The sequence below is a fragment of the Gopherus flavomarginatus genome, chromosome 3 (genome assembly GCF_025201925.1).
Source record: "Gopherus flavomarginatus isolate rGopFla2 chromosome 3, rGopFla2.mat.asm, whole genome shotgun sequence".
Taxonomy (NCBI): domain Eukaryota; kingdom Metazoa; phylum Chordata; order Testudines; family Testudinidae; genus Gopherus; species Gopherus flavomarginatus.
The window spans coordinates 34,765,699-34,788,937 of record NC_066619.1 but is presented as its reverse complement, the minus strand read 5'-3'; the positions used below and the strand labels follow the sequence as shown (position 1 = coordinate 34,788,937).

General features: G+C 42.4%; 1 protein-coding gene across 8 annotated transcripts in view; it reads left to right on the top strand.

The window, feature by feature from the left end:
• Positions 1 to 23,239, top strand: part of ARL15 (ADP ribosylation factor like GTPase 15) — a 369,916-nt gene that overhangs the window by 134,271 nt on the left and 212,406 nt on the right. For all 8 annotated transcript variants that reach the window (XM_050947136.1, XM_050947135.1, XM_050947137.1 and 5 more), the window contains 2 exons: positions 3,159 to 3,218; positions 20,497 to 20,705. In XM_050947136.1, coding sequence (XP_050803093.1) covers positions 3,159 to 3,218; positions 20,497 to 20,705 — 269 coding nt within the window. The remainder of the gene's footprint in view (positions 1 to 3,158; positions 3,219 to 20,496; positions 20,706 to 23,239) is intronic.

The window sequence follows — 23,239 nt, the reverse complement described above, 5'->3', positions numbered from 1 at the left end:
TGGGCCATGCCTCAGTTTCCTCCCAGTTGGTTATCAATATCTGCTGGGACTGTGGCCATAACAACCCTGATCTGGACCTTTTTTCCCCTAGTGTTGGTCCCCAATTTATGCTGGAATCTTGGCTTCAGACACACCCTGAGCTGTGCTTCAGTTTTTCCAAATTTCTTTCCCAGTTTCGACTGGAGTATTGGCTGCAGCTGCCCAGAGCTGTGCCTCAGTTTCCCCAATTACTGTTAACTACAGAGGTGCTTGCTATACATATGTCCCCCTCACAGAGGGAACTCTCTCAATGGTCTGTGGCGCCATCCCTCAGTTCCTTCTGCAAGATGGAACACTCAGAGGTGTTTGGTTTGTAACATTCTTCCTGCCATTGCTCTGCTGCAGACCTCTGCAAAGCTTATAGAATGCTGTACCCCTTAGAGTCTGGACTCTAGGACTTGGGGAATCCCTGTAAGAAATTCCAAACTGTGGGAATGTCCCTTTATCTCCCCTATTCTCCTTCTTGCCCCTCACAGCTCTGTAGTGGTAAGAGTCCACCCATCCGCCCTCCCTCTTGTAAGAGGGACCACACAACTCTGTGGTGAGTAGAGGGTGCTGCCATACTAGCTGTCACACTGGACAGCCTTCCTCCCATCATACGTGCACTTGCTCTGCAGTGGGATGAGAGGTCAGGCAGCCTGTCTGTCCCCCTCTATGCCCCCCCCTTGCTGGGAGGGGGACACCCATTCATTATACTGTGTTAAGGGGGTCTAGTTAGCCTCCCTTGCAAGGAGCTACCTGGCCTTTCTCCTCTGGCTCAAACTGTTGCTACTCCAGGCTTTCCCCCAGCACCTATAGGTTTCCCTGACTGCCCTTCCCCACTGCACATGGTCCTGCATATGAATTGGGGGTAAGGTGAGAGAGAGGGAGTTCAGCTTGGTCCTCAACCCCCAGGTCCCTATGGGGTCCATTCTCCCAGTCCTGGCCAAGGAAAAGCCTTCTTTGAGTCCTGTGGTGCCTCCCACTGCTGCTGCTGCCTTTTCTGCATTTTTGTGATCCTGGGGTGACTTGACCCTGTCCTCACTGAGGCCCTACTGATCACCCTGAGATTTCTGGAAACCCCCAACATGGTGCTCCTCAGGCTCCTCTGCTGCTGCCTGGCAATTAGTGGGAGCCCAGTATTCTCTCCCATTATTAACCAGGGGCCAGAGGACCTTCTAGGCAAACTAGGCAGCTGCCTAGAGCAGCAATTTCTGCCTAGGTGCCGGGGGCAGTTGGGCCCAACCAGACTGGTGCTTGGGACCCAGTGTGCTGGGTTGCAATGCCACTCATTCAAACTTGGCCAGGCCAAACCAGAGCGAATGGTGGTGCAACCTGAGGCGTGGCCCCACCATTTCTACCCTAACCACCAAACCATCAGAAAGCTGGCTGTGTGCCCCCTTCCCTCCCCAATTCAGAGCCTCTGTTCTTGGGAATGGAAGGGGTTCATTGCACTGAAGTTTGGGCTATGGCAGCAGATTGCCATGAGCAGCTTCAGGTGTAGTGCTTCTTCCTATGCATCTGGGATCTTCTTCTGTTAATAGTTTATAAAGGGCTAATAAATGATTAATCAATATTTTAATAAAAGGTTAATAAATTGTTACAGATTTAGTCCAGTCACTCAATGGGTTGGTTATAAACGTATGTAACACCTACTGAAGTGTTTGTAACATACTATTCATGTCTGAACAGGGTTGTAATGTCTACTACATAATTTATTAACCCTTTATCAAAATATTAAGAGTGACCAAGAAAAGCATACTTTAAGTAAAACAACGTATGCAGTTCAGTTTATTTTCCTAGTCTCTTTCTATGTTAAAAATCCTAGAATGGTTACCTAATATTATTACTATTAATGCAAAACTTCAGTTTCAGTAAAATTTTTTTAATGGGGATTGCCAAAAAAACATGCACGTTCTATCAACTTCTATTTTTTGGACTTACATTCCCACATCACTTTTAAGTTAAGTACGAATGTGGAAGATGGGGGTAATGCTTTGTTGCACAAGTTATTAGCAGAATGGAGTTTCTGTGGCAAAGCTAATAAATCTCTATTTATAGAAAGGTTATGTTGACAAGCTTATAGGTAGGGCCCTACCAAATTCACGGCCGTGAAAAATGTGTGTCAGACTGTGATATTTGATCTCCCCTGGGAAATCTGGCTATTGTAGGGGAAACCAGATTTCACAGAGCTGCGTGCCCAGAGAGCAGCACCTGGTGGTCAGGAGCCCAGCTCTGAAGGTGTGCTGCCACCAGCAGCGTGCAGAAGTGAGGGTGACATGGTATGGGGAGGTTGTCACTTTTTGTGAGGGGAGCAGGGCTAACCTTACAGGTGGGCAACTGAGCAATTGTCCAGGGCCCATGGTAACCTCCTGCCCCTCTCCTACAGCCAGTCCAAGGTCCCTTTAACTCCCAAGTGCTGGACCTGGAGCTGGGGAGAGGTGGGGCTGGGGGTGCCCTGGCCAGGGGTTTCTACTTTGCACCAGACTCCAACTGCTAGTCCCGGATGGTCTGGGGAGGGATAGGACTTCCTCTTCCCTTGCACAGGCTGCTCCCAGGGCAGGGTCAGACCCACCTCTGGGAACCTCCCTGGCTGTAGGAAGCTTTGCATCTGTTGGGTGGGAGCTCAGCTCAGAAGGCATCGCTGCCACCAGCAGCAGTGCAGAATTGAGGGTGTCTTGGTATGGTATTGCCACCCTTACTTCTGCACTGCTGCTGGCAGTGGTGCTGCCTTCAGATTTGGGCACCGAGCCAGCAGGTGCCCTCGGGCTACCCAACTCTGAAGGCAGTAGCGCAGAAGTAAGGGTGACAATACTGAGACACCCCCCCCCCAACCACCTTTTGGTTGGGACCCCCATGGTTACAATACTGTGAAATTTCAGATTTAAATATCTAAAACCATGAAATTTACAATTTTAAAAATCCCGCGACTCTGAAATTAACCAAAATGGACCGTGAATTTGGTAGGGCCCTCCTTATAGGTCTACTTGTATTCATTGATTTGCTTCTGTCCAATCTATATTTAATGTGACTGAGTAACCTATCTAAAACCACAGTGAACACAATAGTTTTAATGGATACAGTCTATTCTAAAATACCTTACCAAATAAGTTACTGACACTTTTTGTTTCTAATTTTAGGTTTTAGCATAAAAGCAGTGCCATTCCAGAATGCCATCTTGAATGTAAAAGAACTTGGAGGTATAACACTTTTAATCACTTGCATATTTGATCGATATTTTACTTTCATTTCACTGTATAAAGGACAGAGTGCTGCCAGGGCTTGCAGCTGACCCAACCCCAGCCGCTGCTCTGGCGGGCTGGAGACCACTGTTCCAATGGCCCCGAGCTGGGGTCCTGGAAAGTCATGGAATCAGTGACCTTTATGACAGAATTGTAGCCTTAATTATGGTATATTTGTCTATGCATTTATATTGTACTTGTCACCATAGTGCCTGAGTGACAGATATCTGAGTTCTATTTAGCTGTGCAATTCTTTCCCAATGTCGCAAAGTAAAGTCACTTGGGGCCACATTTTGGAGTCTAAATGTAGTCAGTTAAAGGTAGATATCAGGTAGTTAGATACTGATTTGGACTCAAGGGCTTCAGTGCCCAGCCTGATGGTTGTTTATTTTTAATATTTTTTTGAAGTGGGAGGGATGTTTTCTGTTGCATTAGGGTGAAGATTCTTAAGAGGAGGTGGAGCTTTCTGGAGGGCTGAAAAGTGAAGACCTCACTTGGAAAGAGATGCAGGGCAGCTTTTACATATGTTTATATTTTCTGTAGAAGCATGGTGAAGACTGCAACACCTTTGACTTGATTGCAGTGCGTCAGCGTGTTGATCCTGTCAGGCAGTGTTGGCCCCTGATATTTTTCCCCTTCCTCTGTTTGTGTATGTGGAGGTGAATTGCTGTATATAGTAGACTACATCATTTCTGTATTGGTATAAACAGTGTACAGAAATAAGTCTTACCAGTTTAGTTTTTGTAACTTCTCTTTCTCTGCTAAACTTTGTTCTGGAATTTCTGCCGTTGATGTTGAGGGAGAGGGGCCTGTATTAGGTTAGTTTTTAAGATCTCTGTTCCCCCCACTCCACCCCACCCTCCCAAACACTAACATGTTGTGGCTGAGTTTTGTTTTCTGTACTATAGCAGTCTTGTCTGGGCAGTTGATGTTGAGAATCTGGAGAGGCTGAAAGGAATCTGTCTTCAAAGGTTCACTATTCATTGCAGCATGTCAATCAAAAGGGAAAAGTTCCGTTTAGATTTTAATTTGTGATATTCTCAATTAATTTAAAAATTGCCTTGCAATCTTAGCCTTTGGAAAATTGCAAGCCTTGTCCAGTTGCCTGAGCACAGTGAAGTTTCATTTGAAATACTTTAAGGACTGACTGTTAAAAGCCATACTTTCTTTAGATTTCTTCTTTCAGCAGCCAAGCAGTTATGTGAAACAGATGCTGATTATGTACTATTCCTTTTGTTTGGCTGAAGGAATACTCCTCCTTATAGTGGAAGGTGGTGTATGTACCATTCTAGTTACCTCCTGGAGCTTCTAATACACCCAGGTTCTCCGTTTCTGTAGAATTATACAAAAAAAAATTCATTTACAGCTTATAGAAAACACAGCCACTTTCATATTATCTGCTGTTCTTGGTCTCATTAACTCTTCATCATTCTTTAGTATTTGTTCGGGACAGAGAGCAAAGCTTGCTGTGCTCTGTTGCAGACATTTGCCTTTTATCAAACACTGTTTTAGATTCTTAAACATCAAAAAAGTGAATTAACATGTTCAATTTTCTGATTATTTGACTCTTGGAGTATCCTGACCTCTTGCATCATTTAGCTGAACAAATTATATTGTATTTTTAAACAATATTACTTTGGTATATTGAATCTGGTTTTGAATCCAATTTCTGAAATATTAGAAGTTTTGTTTTTTAAAAAAAGATTTTGAATCAGTAAGAAAATCTGTGGAGACTTTAAAATCACAAATACATAAATACTTGAAATATTTGAAATGCTGTTCTTCCTTCTTTTGCCTGCTAAGTCCAGCGTCCAGAGTTAAGTTTCTCTTTTGACACAGCAATTGTGTAATTCCTTTTGTTTTTTCTTCTTAAATTGCAAGACATTAAGTTTTGAATTTGTTAAATAAATGAGATAATCTGTTTCTTTGATTAGACTACTACTCAGAAGATTAGGCATTCCTTAACCCAGATGCCCCAAAAGGGTACTTTTACTGTGTAGATATAAATAGCCCCCCCTCACTTAGCTAAGGTACACCATGAAATGGTTTGAGTAGCAACCGTGTTAGTCTGTATCAGCAAAAAAGAACAATGCCCCTCTGCCATGTACATTGGCCAAACCGGACAGTCTCTACGCAAAAGAATAAACGGACACAAATCTAACATCAGGAATCATAACATTCAAAAACCAGTAGGAGAACACTTCAGTGTCTCTACTCACTCAGTGACAGACGTTAAGGTGGCAATTTTACAACAGAAAAGCTTCAAAAACAGACTCCAACGAGAAGCTGCTGAACTTGAATTAATATGCAAACTAGATACCATTAACTTTGGTTTGAACAGAGACTGGGAATGGCTCAGTCATTACACTAATTGAATCTATTTCCCCATGTTAAAATATCCTCACTGTCAACTTTCCGAAATGGGTCATCTTGATTATCACTTAAAAAGTTTTTCTCCCCTGCTGATAATAGCTTAATTAATTAGCCTTTTACAGTTGGTATGGGTACTTCCACCTTTTCATGTTCTCTGTATGTATAAACATCTTCTTACTGTGTGTTCCGTTCTATGCATCCGATGAAGTTGGTTGTAGCCAACGAAAGCTTATGCTCAAATAAATGTGCTAGTCTCTAAGGTGCCACAAGTACTCCTGTTTTTTTTTAACCATGAAATGGAGGAGTTGGAGGTCCAGCGAAGCCGAGCATGGTATTGTAAGCAGAAACTGCACCTGATTCAATATAAAATGTGGGAGATGAGAGAACGAGGGAGTGTGAAGAGACTGGAAAAATGGCAAGAAAGAAGCTGACTTTGTCTGTTTAAAATTTTAATTAATGAATTTAGTGCTGGTGAATTCACTGGATAAACTGAGCCACTTGGTTTATCCACAGTACAGGTACTACAGGACAGCACCAATGGCAAGCTTCTTCACGTTATCTGGCCAAGAAGTCTTATTCATAATCTGGAGACACCACCTCTGGAGTGATAGTAGTTTAGTCAATGTTTTCCTTTGGTTGCTGGCTTCATGATACTAACAAAATCAGTGCTAGTTATTGGTGGTATCTGAGACGTAGATACTTCATCGTCTTGATTTAGTTCCCAGTAACACATTTCAGAATAATCACATCAAATAACGTTTACATCCATATAGTCATGTAATTTTAGAGACCGAAGAAGCCAAATTTGGTCTTTTAATCCACCATCCTGTAAATGGAAGGTTGAAAATTGTGGTGAAATATTTCTAACTTACAGACTGATGGCGTTGAAGAATTAATTAGAGATAGAAAAATCTAAGTTTTATTATTTATTATTCTTGATTGCCCAATTGAGGCTGAAGGAGGTTTTCTCTACTGGCAAATTCTAAGCTTCTTCCAGCAGTGGTCCACCGCAAGCCTTGCACCACTTCTCTGGAGTTGTGCTCCTTGCTTCATCGGTATGTGTTTTGGGCCATGAAGGAGAAGATCATAGTGAAATCTTGGAGTATTGAAATATTGTGGCCATTTAAGGAAGGAGGTTGAGATGGGGTAACAAATTTTAGGTAGAGGAAGGACCAGAGTTGTTACAATAAGAACACATGGCTGCTTTAATTTTGAAAGTTTGTTTGTTTGACTACTTTCTTGTTGACAATTCAGGAGGAGTCTGAAGAAGGGATTTAATGAACAGAAGTGAATGAACAGCTTGGTGAATCATAATTAAGATGATATTCCATGTGTAGGAGGCAGTGTAGAAAAAGTAATTGCTGTAGAAGAAGTGAATGAGTGGCATATCAAGGCTGACATCGTTGGAGGATATAGGGGATGAGTACTACTATAAGAATAGATGGCTAACCCAAAGAACAGAATTTACACGAGCTGTGTAATTTTTTTTTTTTTTGTCTTGTCACAAACAAGAGCTTGATTACCACAGTGGAGATTTGAGACCATGGCAGACCATATCAACCCAGCTGCAGGCTCAACTACGAATGTCTGTATGTGTCTAGCTCCTGCGTCATATGGCTTCCTGCACCTATAGAAGTGTAGGGCTGGAAGGGACCGCGATAGATCATGTAGTCCATCCCCCTGTGCTGAGGCAGGTCCAAGTATACCTAGACCCTTTTTTGTCATGTTTGTCTAACTTGTTCTTAAAAATCTCTAATAAACAGATTCCACAGTCTCCCTTGGTAACACATTCAATATCCTTATAGTTAAAGAGTTTTTCCTAATATCTAACCTAAATCTCCCTTGTTGCAGTCTAAACTGATTATTTGTCCTACCTTTAGTGGAACAATTTGATCACTGCCCTCTTTTTAACAGCCCTTACCATATTTGAAGACTTATCAGGTCTTCCCCTAGCCTTTTTTTCCTCAAGAAAATATGCCCGCAATATGCCTGACTTCATCTATGCGCCATGCAAATCTTTGTATCTATACAGCAGACATCAGCAAAGTGTAATTTAACAAATACAAATGTGAGGTGCTGTGCTTAAGGAAGAAAGACCAAATGCACAAATACGAATGGGGGCTAACTGGCTTATGACACTGGTCTACAATTTTTGAGAAGTTGTCTGCTTCAGAGATAAAATGTGATATTTATTATGTAGTTTGATGTGCTGAATTCAAATATGGCCATTAAAACAACTGATTGGCTACGGTTTCTAAGATATTTAAGTTTTTACATTTTATGTCTATGTATATTGTGTAGATAGTAGAGTTTTAATCATAAATTGTAAACCTAGGTCTTTTCATGTGTTTATGGTTGCTTTACATGATAATATTTCACCTGTCCTGTTTATGGAACACTTTAAAAATCAGCAAAAGGGTTATATAAATAAAATTTATTATGAAACTGTAACGTGCTTGGATGCTCTGCAAGAACATGGCCCACACACACTGTGAGTTATTTGGCTTTAATGAAGGTAAAGTGACACATTTGCAATGGGGACTCTGGGTGTTGCTGTCACTTTGGCGGGGAACCCAGCACCGAAGCTCAGCTCGGCTTGGGTCGGAGTCCAAAGGCGGGACTGGGAGCATACAGCTATATATACACAATACAAAAGCAACTCATACGTATGCAAAAAGGGGCTTCCCTCAAGCTATGCCCGCCCTTTGGCCTAAGGCCATACAAACTGGTTTCAACCAGTTAAAAGCAAGTTATAACTGGCATGCCGTGTCCTACAATGACTGGCCACTTAGCAAGCAGGGGCTTTCCACAAGGCCGCCGAGAAAGCGGAGATACCCTAGCTAGGCCGTGACATAGTTTTCTGCAGTCCCCTACAGAAACAAAAGGCAAAAAACTATTATGTACATAGTTTAGTCCTATTCAGTGTCTACTCGGCGCTTCTTGGCTTGTCTCTTGTATTCATTAAACGGAGCATCTCTTGTCACTGTCCAGCAATAGTCTGCAAGCATTGATGGGCTCCATTTGCCCTGATAGCCTGCCAGGAGATTCCACTGCTGTAGTCTGGAGTCCAACAGCTCTGCCTTACTCTTGGGTAGTTCCAAATCCCTGACAAGGTCATTCAGTTCACCTTGTGTTATGAGGTGTGGTTCAGAGGAGGAGGATGGTAGAAAATGTGGGTCCTGTGACACTGATGGATCAGGACCAGAAGTTTCATCCTCTTCCTCTTCCTCTTTCTCGTCTGACTCAAGTGAGAATGATTCTGGTGTATCAGGAACCGGCAGTCCTTCTCCGTGGGGTACTGGGCGTATGGCTGATGGAATGTTTGGATAATGCACAGTCCACTTTTTCTTCTTTGACACACCTTTCCCAACTGGAGGCACTGTGCAGAAGTAACAATTGCTGGTATGATCTGTTGGCTCTCTCCAAATCATTGGCACTGCAAAAGGCATAGATTTCCTTTTCCTATTCAACCACTGGTGACGATTTGTTGCATAAGTGTTGCAGCATATGTCTGGGGCCCACCTCTTGTCCTGATCTCCAATTTTGCAGCCAAAATCAAGGTGATAGGCTCTCTTAACCATAGTGGTTATACTGCGCTTTTGTGATGCAAAAGTCACTTCACCACAAACATAGCAGAAATTATCTGCACTGTTCACACAAGTACGAGGCATCTCTGCTCACTTTGGCTAAACAGAAATGTGTCCCTTTGCAAAATCAAACACTGACAAATAAGAGAGCACGACACTATGATTTCTAGAGCCGATATAGGGCAATTTGTTCAGCAGAGTGATGTAAGCTTCATTATGATTGCATCATCCATGACTTCTAGGAATAACACATGATATGAATTGCATTATATGATGCAATACCAGCTTCAGATTGCATCATTCATTGTTTTGCCTAAAAAGCAAGTACTGTCCAAACCCAGTCATAGATTTATTCATAGATCCAGTCAAAGATGTATTTTAGTCATTTCTGGTTTAAATTGAGATCCCTTCCCTTTATAACTCACTTATCCTCCGCCATTCCCAAGTCAAGGGTCGTATATACTGACCCAATAGCATATCTTGAAAACTAGAGCCAATCAACAATTTTAAGCATCATTTTCATTCTCAGTGACCCAGAATTAATAAAGTTGGACTACATTTATTTCAGAAGCATTTTGGCTGTAGAGCAGTGTAATAATAATTTGGAGATATATCTATCTCCTAGAACTGGAAGGGACCTTGAAAGGTTGTTGAGTCCAGCCCCCTGCCTTCACTAGCAGGGCCAAATACTGATTTTTGGCCCCTCAAGGATAGAACTCACAACCTTGGGTTTAGCAGGCCAATGCTCAAACCACTGAGCTATCCCTTCCCCCAACTGCTGACAAGGATCTGGGAGTTGTGATGGATCACAACCTTAACTTGAGTCAATGCAATACAGTTGCAAAAAAAGCAAATATAATTTTAGGTTGCATTTACAGAGGCCTAGCGTGCAAATCAGGGAAGGTGATAGTACAACTCTACTGAGCACTAGTTAGACTTCAGCTGGAGTACTGTGTCCAATTCTGGTCAACAATGTATAGCAAGGATGTAGAGAAACTTGAAAGGATCCAGAGGCAAGTGACAAAGATGTTCAAAGGGATGGAATGGAAGCCATATGAGCAAAGGCTGAAGGAACTGGATATTCTTAGTTTGGGAAAAGAGATTAATATTTGAAAGGCTGCCATAAAAAAGATGGAGAAGTTCTCTCTTGCCATGGACAGCAGGACAAGATGCAATGGGTTCAAACTACAGCATAGCAGATTTGGATTCAATTTCAGGAAAAACTTCCCACCTGTAAGAACAGTAGGACAATGGAACAGACTGCGTTGGGAGGTTGTGGAAGCTCATTCACTGGAGGTTTTCAAAAGGGAGGATAGCCATCTGTCTTGGATGGTTTAGACACAACAAATCCTACATCTTGGCAGGAGGTTAGACTAGAGGACCTTTGTGGTCCCTTCTAACCTTGTGGTTCTATGATCACATGGCATGAGAGTTCAGGTCTTACTAGAATTCCTCTCATCATTAGATTCATGGAAGGACCTTTGCTGGGTGTGCAAAGAATACCACTTTTTCACCTCTACCTTCCAAAATGCTGGGGACAGATACCTCAAAGTTAGAGGTGGGGAGCTCCCTTAGACCACTTTCAAACCCAAGGCTTCTGGACTCTTGAGGAGACTCACTTCCACATAAATGTCCTAGTACTTAGAAATGCTGTGAACCTAAGCATTTGGCTATCTCTGCTCTGCAAACTAGCTGTTCATCTTGGGAACTGGTACCTTTGTCACCAAATCTCATCAGTGGTTCTGCATCTATCAGACTTATAGAATCTTAGACAACTACAAGTGGACTGTCAAGGACTCTGCCCTGCAGACCATCTTCCGTAGATGGGGATAACCAAGATTGGGCCTGTTTACTACAGGTCAGAATGAGAAATGTCAACATTCTCTTTAAGGGGAGTTGGGCACGGAAGGTCCAGGATCCAAGTTCAGTGCATTTCTCATCTCATGGACACCAGGGATCATGCACATCTACCCACCAATCCCATTAATAGCAAGCGTCCTGAGGAAAATCACGCAGGACTCAGCAGTAATGGGTACTACTAGCCCCAGCTTGGCCCATATAGTTTTTGTATTCAGACCTAAGGAATGTATAGCCTCCAGGCACATAACTTCTTACCTGATGTGATCTAATAGGACTGTGGTCAGCGTCTACTCCTGAACCCAGTATTGTTGCAGTGTGGATGCTGGCTGGTTGATTTCCATTGAGAAAAACTATTCATTTGAAGCCCAGAACATTTTGGTGCATAGCAGAAAAAAATGTACTAGACTGGCCTATACAGCTAAATGAAAGAGGTTTTCTATTTGGGCAGCACAATGTCACCTTAGAAACTTATTTCCTGATATTCTGGAATATCAGTTAGCTCCATAAGAAAATATTCAGAAGCAATATCAATACATCCCACTTTTCAGGTCATATCAAATTTTGCCAACCCTAAGATTCCTCAAGGGCCTCATTAATGTGTTGCCCCCTGTTAGGGAGCCCCCTCTGTCTTAGAACCTCAGCACAGTTTTAGTTGGTTTAATGGGACTCCTTTTAAGCCTCTGGCAACTTGCTCTTTATACCATCTATCTCTGCAGAATTTGAAGGGCAGAGGAAATTCAGGCCCTTATGGCTGGTCCATTGTATGCCATATTTCACAGAGCTAAGATAATGCTTAAGCAGCATGCTAAGTTCTGATCAGATTTATTTCAGATTTTTATTTGAATCAACTGATTTCCCCACCCCACCCCTCGATTCCCAGTTTTCTTCCCTAAGCCTCCAGAGGGAAGACAAAGTGCATATCCTTGACACGTGTAGGGCTCTTTAATAATACCTTGATAGAATGAGACCTTTTGGGGGAGCTCTCAAGCTGTTTGTAGCATGTGTAGAAAGGGTTAAAGATCAGGCAATGTCCATCCAAAAGTTGTCTAAATAGGAATGTCTAATTATATTAAAACATGCTATGAGCTAACTAGATTACATCTACCCATGCTGGGTGGAGCCCATTCTTAGAGAAGCTGTCTGAGCCCTAGTAGAAGTGTCCCTGTCTCAGTAATTGCAGTGCAGCTATATTGGAATCAATCCATGCTTTCACACTGTTCACCTCCCAAAGATGCATGATTTATTGGGGGGGTGAGGTATTTAGTATAGTTGTATATAATGCAATGGTGTGCAAACTTTTCCAGTCATGCCCCCCGATTAATAGAATCTGTTCACATGTGTGTCCCCCACCCTCCTTACTGCACAGCCAAGGCTTCCTCAGCAGCAGAGCTTGGGCCAAAGATGGAAGTGGGGCAGGAGCTGGGGTTGGAGTCAGGGAGAGAATGAGGGCAGAGCTGCAGTCTGGAGGTAGAGCAGGAATTGGGGCTGAATGGGGTTGGGGGCAGAGCAGGGCTGGAAGCATGGCTTTCCCTCCCTACCCCTGTGGGTACTGGACTCTCTCTCCCAAACATTCCTCCATGCCTCCCTAGGTTGGCGCGCCAATTTGGGGACCCACTGACGTAATGGAATTTGTTTTTATCTTTTTCCTTTCTAAATGAAATCATCTTTGAGATTTCCGCTGATTTCCTGTAGAAAAAATAGTATATGATTATGTAATTTAAGACTTCATCATAATTCATATGCACAAAAGGAACAAATTAGTTTGCACAGGCAACCATAAATCTGATGTTTCAAGTGCTTAAATTTGCAACCTAAATAATGTTGTTCTAACAGTTTTTAAAATATAATTAGTAAGATGGAGACCAAGCTGGAGGCAGCAGGTAGCAAATCGGAAAAATATTGAAGCTATGAATCTCAAGTTAACCTCACTACAGAAACATGGAAGGAAGATAAAAGCAGGCGGAGATGATTTTCACAAACTGGCTTGTTTAGTAACAAAAATATAAATCTTCATACAACTATATATATATGCTGATTGCAGTGTTGCTGTAACTGCATTGGTCTCATGATATTAGAGACAAGGTGGGTGAGGTAACATCTCTTATTGGTAAGACCTGAGGAGGAGCTCTGTATAGCTCGAAAGCTTGTCTCTTCCACCAACAGAAGTTGGTCCAATAAAAGGTATTACTTCACCAACTTTGTCTAATATGTACATGTGTATTTCTGGTTTTGTATATGTTGAGTACACAGGCAGCACACACCAAAAATTATCATCCCACAAGATTCTTGTTCGCCTCTTGTGCTGTTTGTGCATGAACTCCTGGATTGCTGGAAGCCCTGGTCTACACTGCACTGTTAAATTGATGTAAGTTGTCTTATGTCAACCTAATAATGAATGTGTCTACACTACTAGATCCTTTCTGCTGACATAACTTGCCTGCTGTGTCGACTTAATTACTCCACCTTTGCGAGAGGCATAGTGCTTATTTCAATGTTGCTAGATTGACTTAGAGGCAGTGTAGACACTGCGTTGCTTACATCAATTTAACTGGCCTCCAGGAGGTGTCCTATAATGCTCTGCTGTGACTGCTCTGGTAAACGTTTACAACTCTGCTGCACAGCAGCTAGGTACACAGGAAACAGCCCCTCCCCTATTAAAGGACTGGGAAGTTTTGAATTTTCATTTCCTGTTTTATGGCATTGAGAGCTCGTCTGCACAGCTAATCGTGGCAGCTCGTGCTCCAAATGTACTCCAGTCTGGAGTACACAGGAGGTGGTGGTGGATCTTCTTGGTCTGTGAGGAGAAGAAGCTGTGCAGGCACAGCTTTGATTCAGTTGCAGAGAGAGACTTCTATGAGCAAATCATACTGCGCATGGGGGAGAAGGGCTGCACCAAGGGCATGCAGCAGTACCAGGTGAAAATCGAGGAACTGAGGCAGGTGTACCAGAGGCAAGGGAGGTGAACAGTCGCTCTGGTGGTAGATGTGGCACTGTTACAAGGAGCTGCATGTGATTCTCAGTGGCAACCCCACCACGACCCCCAAGATACCTCTGAGGAGTTGGAGTCCCAGGCCAGCATGGACAATGCTGAGGAGAAGGTCTTGGATGAGGAAGAGGAGGAGGAGAATGGGAGACAGGCGAGTGGGGGATGCATGCTCCTTTTGAGTCAGGAGCTGTTTGTAACCCTGGAACAGTCGAGCCAATTGCAGAACAGCATCGTGGCAGAGCGTGGTGTCAGGGAAGGAACCTCTGGTGAGTATGAAATTCAAAGTAATATTTTGGGGTCCCATGTTCTTATATTCCTTATTTAAATAAAATTAAGAAGGTGAGGTAGAGTGGCTATCTGCTTCTCAGTGGCCGCACCAGCTAAGCAGAGGGTGCCCCGTGAAAGACTGTTCATGTACGCAGGGTTGGCCTGGGAATCCTCCATAGAGATTTCTAGGAAACTTTTGTGGAGATACTCTACAATCTGTTGCAGAAGCTTTCTGGGGAAGGCTACCTTATTTCTTCCACTGCCATAGGCCACTTTCCCATGCCACTACAGTGTTAATTCAGCTGGCATCATTGCAGTACGCAACATAGCAGCATAAGGATCCGGTCTATACCCGGATGCTTGCAGCATCTGTTCCCTTGCTGCCTCTGTTACCTCAGAAGAGTGATATCAAATAGGGTCATGTAGGGGAGACTGTGGGAGTTTTCATTGCAACTACTTGATCCACAAACAACGGTGACTGTGCTCCCCTCTCCCATTGTGATTTTTCTGCCCCTTCAGCCAAAATATGGCTGTAGTTTGGGTAGCAGGGGTTGGTGTTGACCTTAGTAATTGCACCATGGCTGGGGCAGCAAACCAGTTCAATGAATATCTTGTGTAAATGAAATGTTCTGCCTTAAACTTCTGTGAAATAAGGGGAGAGGCTTTTTTTAATATAACAGCTCTGCACTAGACATTGATTCTGCATTGACAATGGTTGCTTTGTGCTTTCCATGGCTCAGAACTGAAAGTGAGGGCTTCTGCTCTTCCTCCACACTGGTGGAGAGGCTTTCCCAGATAAGACGAAGGTGAAAGAGGACACATAATGACATGTTTAATGAGATTATGAAAGCCTCTGGGACAGTGGACACTGAGCAAAAAATGTGGAGGATTTCTCTCTCTTTGAAAAACTGGACATGGACCTGGTGTGCAGGAGATCAGCCCAGGAGAGTGATCATGGCACAGAGCAGGAGATGCTGGGGATTCTGAAGGAACAGATAGACATGCTGAGGCATTTGGTTCACCTTCAGGAGAAACACCTTGAGGCTAGACTCCCTCCATAGCCCCTGCAGAACGGCATTCCAACATCTCCGTACTCCCCCTGCCTCTCTCCCAAATGTTCCAGGAGGGGTTGGGTGGGAGATTGTAATATCCCGTCCACTCAACCCCAGGGGAGGATCCTAAGACTAAAGCTGCACATATGATGTGTGACAGGCAAGGCCATTGCCCTTTTAAAGACAAGCTGAATGTGTTTTTCCCTTCCCAATTTTATTCCACCGTGTATCCAAGGTTAAGAACATAAGAATGGCCATACTGGGTCAGACCAAAGATCCATTCAGCCCAGTATCCTGTCTGCCCTTCAGTGGCCAATGCCAGGTGCCCCAGAGGGAGAGAACCTAACAGGTAATGATCAAGTGATCTCTCTCCTGCCATCCATCTCCACCCTCTGACAAACAGAGGCTAGGGACACCATTCCTTACCCATCCTGGCCAATAGCCATTAATGGACTTAAATTCCATGAATTTATCTAGTTCTCTTTTAAACCCTGTTATAGTCCTAGCCTTCACAACCTCCTCAGGCAAGGAGTTCCAGAGGTTTACTGTGCGCTGTGTGAATTACTTCCTTTTATTTGTGTTAAACCTGCTGCCCATTAATTTCATTTGGTGGCCTCTAGTTCTTATATTATGGGAGAAAGTAAATGACTTTTCCTTATTCACCTTCTCCACACCACTCATGATTTTATATACCTCTATCATATCCTCCCTTAGTCTCCTCTTTTCCAAGCTGAAAAGTCCTAACCTCTTTAATCTCTCCTCATATGGGACCTGTTCCAACCCCCTAATCATTTCAGTTGCCCTTCTCTGAACCTTTTCTAATGCCAGTCTATCTTTTTTGAGATGAGACGACCACATCTGTAAGTAATATTCAGGTTAAACTCTGTTCGGTATTCAGGTTAAACTCTCTATTTGTGATTGTTACAGTATGTTTGTTCAATAAAAGTCCATATTTTGAGAATGAAAGTCTTGATTAGTTTAAAATTGGGGAGGAGGTAGAAAAGGAGGGAGAGAGAAACAGAAGCAATTGAGTGGATGTGTTGGATTCCCCTCCTACAAGTAGCAGTCTGACATTGTAACTTCCGCACAGCGATGACCACTCGCTTCTCCACTGTTGGAGCAGGTCTCGTTTTAGTGTCTCTGCACTGCAGGGCTGGGGAGAGCCCCACACACAGTTCCTGGAAAGTGGCCTTGTGTATATGAAAGTTTGGCAGACACTGATCATAATCCTCTAACATTGCAATCCCACCAGTCAGTGGTTGTTTCTCGGTACCTGAAACTGTGCTTCCCCCATGTTCAGCTGCTGTGTGACTGCCAGCAGAAACTGGGAATTGTTTCGTTCTGACTTCCAGCAAGGCTGCTGGAATGGACATTGCAATGTTCCATGCAGCAACTTCTCTCGTGGCTCTGGAAATACTGCAGGATAAGGCATGTGGTGTTTGTAATGCTCACATTAACAGTGCACAGCTAAGTGGGGTCCATGCTTCTTGGGATTTGGCATACGCACAGCTATACCAGCCTTTTGAAAAAAGGCAGGAAATATCATGGGTTCCAGCTGAAATCAGGAGAGGGAGGGAGAAAATGGCATCATGGGATGTTGAAGCCATGTTCCCCGTCCCCTCTGCAAGAATGTTTTTTGGTCTCATGAGGCATTGCAAGTCCTTTCCATAACCCCTGTGGCGAGTTGCACTGTGGGATAGCTATGTACAGTACACTACTCTCTGCATCGACACAAGCGCTGCTAGTGAGGATGCACTGACACGAGTGTGGTGTGGATACACAGTACCGGCTTGTTGCAGCAACTGGATGTTGACTTAACTGAAGTTGACTTAAGTTTGTAGTGTAGATGGGTCCTTGGAGTGTTCCCTTCTGGGGAAACGTCTGCTGATTCAGCCCTGACACCTAGTGGACAGCTGCAGTAGTACCACCTAAACTGCAATGGTAGGAGAAACCAACATCAATCTGTTAGTATGGAGAAGCCAGGAAGTAGAAGTCTTTGGAATCTTTCTCCAGAAATACATTCAAGAAAGGAAAGAATGAAGAAGGGTGGTGGTGGAGAAGGGCATAGTGTAGGCCAGCATGTAATGTAAAACCCATGTTGATGTACTGTACAGTCTCAGGTTCCTATTGTTCTATGTCGTTTCTGCTCTCTGGCTTGCTGAAAGATTGCATTGATTCCTGTGGCAACTCACTGTACCTGGAAATAACACTGAGGGACATATGGAAGAGCTGTTGAGTCAAAGCAACACTGAAACCCTTTGCAGGCAGAGCAAAGAAGATGATATTTATGGGATGTTGGTGTGGAACAGTAATAGTGTTTTGGTATAATCACACTTTCCGTCAGCATGCTGTACAATCTAAGTTGTTCCTAAAATACAGAAAATCATACTGTATTTGAACTGTTGGTGTATAAGTGAGGCTGAATTAATAGTGAATTTAAGCAAGATTTTTCATACTAGTAAAAGCCTGTTTTATCCATATTTAAATAACCATTTCTTAAGGGTCAGGTCTAATTTGATTCAGCAGTTACATAGTTGCACCTTTTTTGTACCTAAAAACATAAGGTTTTCAGAGTTTTGAGATGGATCTGAGAAAAGTGTGAAGTAGTATTTGTCACTACTGTTATTACTGGAGTAACCAACAGGGAGGGTCAAAGGAACAGAAGGCAGACTAGTGCTAGGAAGGGTTTATTTTTAATGGCTATGTGAAGAATGTATTGTAATTACACTTTGAAAAGTGCTGTGATCACCTAGATCAGTGAACCTCTTTAGGGAAGGTGTGCTCTAAATGTTACCTCTTCACCCTGACTTAATGTAGAACACCTATCTTGCTGAGCAGTGTACAACATAAGTACATACTTTAAGGTAGATGCTTTTGAAAACTATGTAACACTGTCCTAAAATATTTCATTGTACTTGCATTACGTTGTCTTATTCAGTGCCTTGTACCTTCTGGGGAAGGTGCCTGGGCATAATTAATGTAATGTTTGTTTCAGAAAAACATTGAGATTTCCTTAAAATCAGTAGCCAGCACATGTGCACACAGTATGTAAATTTAAATAGTTTCACTTCCCCCTCTCAAAATATAGTTATCTTTATGTAAAGAGCAACATTTCCCTCTTTCCCCCCCAAACTACATTTTCTTTTTTTTCCTGAGACTCATCAAGCACCCTGTACTATTATTATTATTCCCTTTTAATGATAGTCGCAGACGGATGAGAAGGAACAGTCCCTGCCCCAAAGAACTCGTACTCAGATGGTATCACGACTGATGTTTTGTTGCTGAAGGCCAAATCATGTAGTGCTCTGCTGGAGGGGGCAGAGCGCTTGGGAGGTCTTGCAGGTTGACCCAGCAAGTTGTCAGACATTTTTGTGTGAATTGTTTTCATGTCACCATTCCACTAACTAAATATATAATTATAAAATAAATGGTAGGCTTTGTTTATATTTTTGAATCAAATATTTTTGCACAATAACACCGTAGGGTTGTATGGCACTTCAGACATATGAGAAAATCTGAGTTCTCCTACAGAAAGTCTACAAATGAATGAGAGAGAACACACAAGTTCAATAGAACCTCTATTTAAGAACTAATTGGGATTGAAAAGTTCATACAATTGAACATCTCAAAATTACAGTACGTATGGTGCTTAAGTTACAGTATGGTGCACTGCATCACTTTGTTCTCTTCCTTTAAACTACCCACTGCAAAGTGACTTCCAATGCATTGAAGGCATTGGAATGTGAAGGGACATTGATTTGTTCTTCATCAACATCACTTTTGTGTGTATTTTTTTACTTTGGGAAAAATTGTTCATATAGCTGGTAATTTGTAGATTGGTGTTCATAAAATCAAAGTTCTACCGTCAGCTGGGTGCAAACCTGCACAAACACACACTCTGCTCATGGTGCCCCTTGTTGGCTGTTGCCCTCATCAGGCAGGTCTTCAGTGGCTCAGCCCTCTGGCTAAGTCACTCAGTTAATAGGTGAATGGATGGATGAACCCCTTTTGAGGTAAAAGGTCCAACAGGGCCTGTCCGTTACCGTGTTAATGTCTGTAGCCTTGTCTCAGTTCTCAGCCCCTTCTCGGCTAGCTCTAAGTCCATGCCTGCACTGGTATAGAGCAGTGCCCCCAGGACACTTTGCCTTCATCAGTTGTCCCAGATCTCCAGCCAGGTCATGCCTTCAAGTAAAAATCCCCTTCTGGGTTAACAAAGTTCAACGCATGGTTGGCCCTCTGCAGGGTCTTCAGCCCCCGACCTGGGCCTGTTTAAATTCCCAGACCCTTTCTTGGGCTTTTAGTGAAGTGTCTTATCCCTTCCTCGTGGCTTAGGCCACTTCTCCAGTGGCCAGGGGTATCCTGGATCCCAACCCTGAGACCCTGTAGACAGCAGCGATGTACTGTTTGCTTTACTTTGTTGCTGCGGCTATTCCCCAGGCAGCTTTCCACTTGGTCCCATCACCTTCTTGGGTTCTCTGTCTGTTCCCTGCTTGAGCAGGGCCTCCCCCAAGTCTCCTTGCCTGAAGAGTTTCTCCATCTTCCAAGACTTCCTCAGTCTTCGGTCCCAGCCAGGATCTGACTTACTCAGACCCTACAGCTCCTTTTAACTGAGTCTGCAGCACTCTGATTGGCTGCTTTCCTGTAGCCCTTCCAGGCAGTCCTGGAGGACCCACCTTCACTGCTCTGTTTCTGGGGTGGGGTGTGATAGGACCACAAGACCTCCAGCAAGGGGCCTCAAAGGGCCCAGCATGCACCATCACATGATGAAACTGTGGAGCTGTGGTAAGAGGAACAAGTGGGACAACAGTAAAAATGGGAAGAGGGACCATTATTTATAAGTGGAAAGGTGTGGGATTAGGTGGCACTGAAGCTGGATTAGAGATTGATGGCTAGTTAATTAAGCGGAAAATTTTAGAGAAAGGACAACTAAATTCTGCCCTTACTGACAAATAATGTTCTTGATTTCAGTGGTTTGCACAGAATGTATAGTAAAGACAAAATTTGTCCCATTGCTTTAATCCATTCTAAGTGGTAGAGTTGTTATCTGGCAGGAAATTTTGATCTATTTAACTTTCCGTGTTTTTAATTAGTTTTCATTATTGTTTTGAAAGGGGCTGACACTATTAGGAAGTACTGGAGTCGTTACTACCAAGGATCCCAAGGGGTAATATTTGTATTAGACAGTGCCTCCTCGGAAGATGATCTAGAAACGGCGAGGAATGAACTACATTCTGCTCTTCAGCACCCACAGTTATGTACTCTACCATTTTTAATATTGGCCAATCATCAAGACAAGCCAGCAGCTCGCTCAGTGCAAGAGGTATGTTAACATGGCAGCATCTTGTCTGTCTGCACCCCATGATAGAAAGCACATCATTATTCAAGTGCATTTTGTGCTGATCACACTATATGTTTTTAGTCTTCTTGGAGAGCAGAACCTGTAAAAGAACTGGATATGAATATAATACTCCTGCTTTCACCTTCTTTTGCTTAAGGGAGAAAAGACGTTTCTAACTGCTTTTACGAAAAGCTACTGGGAATGTGTTTTTGTTTTGTTTGTTCTTTGTTTGCTATTAGTTTAATGTTGATTTTTGTTTTTATTCTTCTTAGCACTATCCCTATTATCTCAGTCTTCACCATTGCTTAAAGCAATATATTATGCTTGCAACCGTGTGTAACTTTTATGTAAAAGCTTTTTTCTTTTCTGCTACCCACTGACATGGGAGTCAAGTTGTAATTCTTATTCAGAAATCCTATTTTGAATTTCCTAATCTAAGATGTGATATCCTTGCCTAACTTGCAGTGATCATACAGAGAATACTTTAATTGTTCCATTCAGTAAATTCAGCACTCAGTACTATTAGCAGTTGCTGAAAAATGTTTATATTTTAGTTGTCTTGTGTGCTGTTTTACAGCAGTAGTGTTGAGAGTAGTGTTTTGTTCCACAAGAAGCTCTGTTTTTTAAAAAATATTGTAGGAAGCAGTGTATTTTGAACAAAATTTCAGCCAAACTTATAGTTATGCTGAAGTGCAACCAACTATGCAATCTTCTTCTTTGTGTAAGAGGGTTAAGGCGCTCTGCACGATAAAAGGTTTATGTGAAATGAAGGTTTGTCCTGTGAATATTTGTCCTGTGAATGAAGGTTTTCGTTACAGTAAAGTCAAAACTGCTTTAGTATCATCATTGGAGTATTTTGCTGTCATATTGAAAATCTTACTTTTTTGTGCATTATTTTTTTTCAAAAATAATATTAACTTGCAACAAATACTGGTGAAGCGGGATGCAAAAGCCCTTTATCCACACTACACCAGCTACTATTTGTGCAGCATAGTACCTACATTCATCCTGAACGGTCCAACATTATCTCACGTCACACATCTCCTCAGCCAAACGGAATGGAGAATATGAATGCTATTCAGGTTAGAGTCAGACAAGCGGTATAGTTTTTAATGTAAACAATATCTGGGGATGTAATGCCACTTTTAATATGAGGTGCTGAAAATAAATGAGGCTTAGGTAATTGAGGTTGCAGTGTAAGAATACTTGAAATTTATACAAAAATCAAGCTTTACTCTACTCTGAAATTGTAATTAGTGTATATCCATGTTACATAAAGGTAAACTGAGCTACACAATCGTACAAACCCCAGAAGATGCAGCAAGATAATGGCTGATCCAGGAATAGAATTGAGGAAACAAATTGAATCAGATTATGTATGATTCAGGGTAGGGATGTCGACCCTTCAGGATTGTTCTGGAGTCTCCAGGAATTAAAGATTATGTTATATGATGAAACCTCCAGGAATACATCTAACCAAAATTGGCAACCCTATTCAGGGGCAAAATTTTTAATAATGACTGGCTAATGTTAGGTGCAGCTAAATAAGTTGCATGATTATTCAAAAGTGCTGAGCACCTTGGGTTCAGCCGTGCAATATTCATTTCCAAAACCTTGTTATCTTTAAAATGGCACTATGTCCCCAGGTACAGCTGGGTGGTCATTACTGTTCTAAAACAGGCATGCACGTTTATTTAGAAACCAAACCTTGAGGCACTTGCTTTTGAAATCCTTGGCCCTGATTTTTAATGTGGCACAAACATGCCGTAAGTAGAATGTGATCTACTAAAGATAAGAAGAGAGAAAGAAAAACTACCTTTTCCTCCCTCTCAGATTTGGATTGGAGGATTTTAATGGTTACAAGAAGGATGAGAAACAAGGAACAACTATTGATCTCTAGCAACTGTTTATTATAAAATAGATTTTTGTGTGTAGGATTTTTTTTAACGTTGTTTCAATAGTGTAGTAAATTGTGTTCTCAGTCATAACAACATGATGTTAAGATACTGTACTTTACCTTTCACATAAAGGAAGTTGATTCTACTTTGTGTTTAAAAGGTTTTTTTCTCCCCTTTTTACCCTCTAATATGCACTCTAATGCTTTAAATATATCTTTTTAAAACAATGTGGAGTATAGCTTTCTCTTAAAGGTGTGGTATAGATGTGTATTGACAGAAGCTTTTGATTATAAATTCTGCTACTTGAATATTCAGCCTACAATGCTTATACGTATGACATGTTTGTAGAAAATGAAGTCTCTTCATGCTATGTCTGTACTCTGCTATGAAGATTTAGCTTTACAGTGAGTTAGAGAAGTGGATCCCATCCTACAATTGGATATTTGTGGGCGTGCCTTTGGGCCTGCACAGATCCAGTTGTGGGATTAGGGCCAAGATTTATCGTTCTCCATCCTCTTTTTTTCAGGACCCTCTCCTCCCACTCCTCTCCCCCCACTTTCTGTTCTTCTATCCATAATTATATATGTGGTGTCAATAGCAGTTGTTCTTCGAGTGATT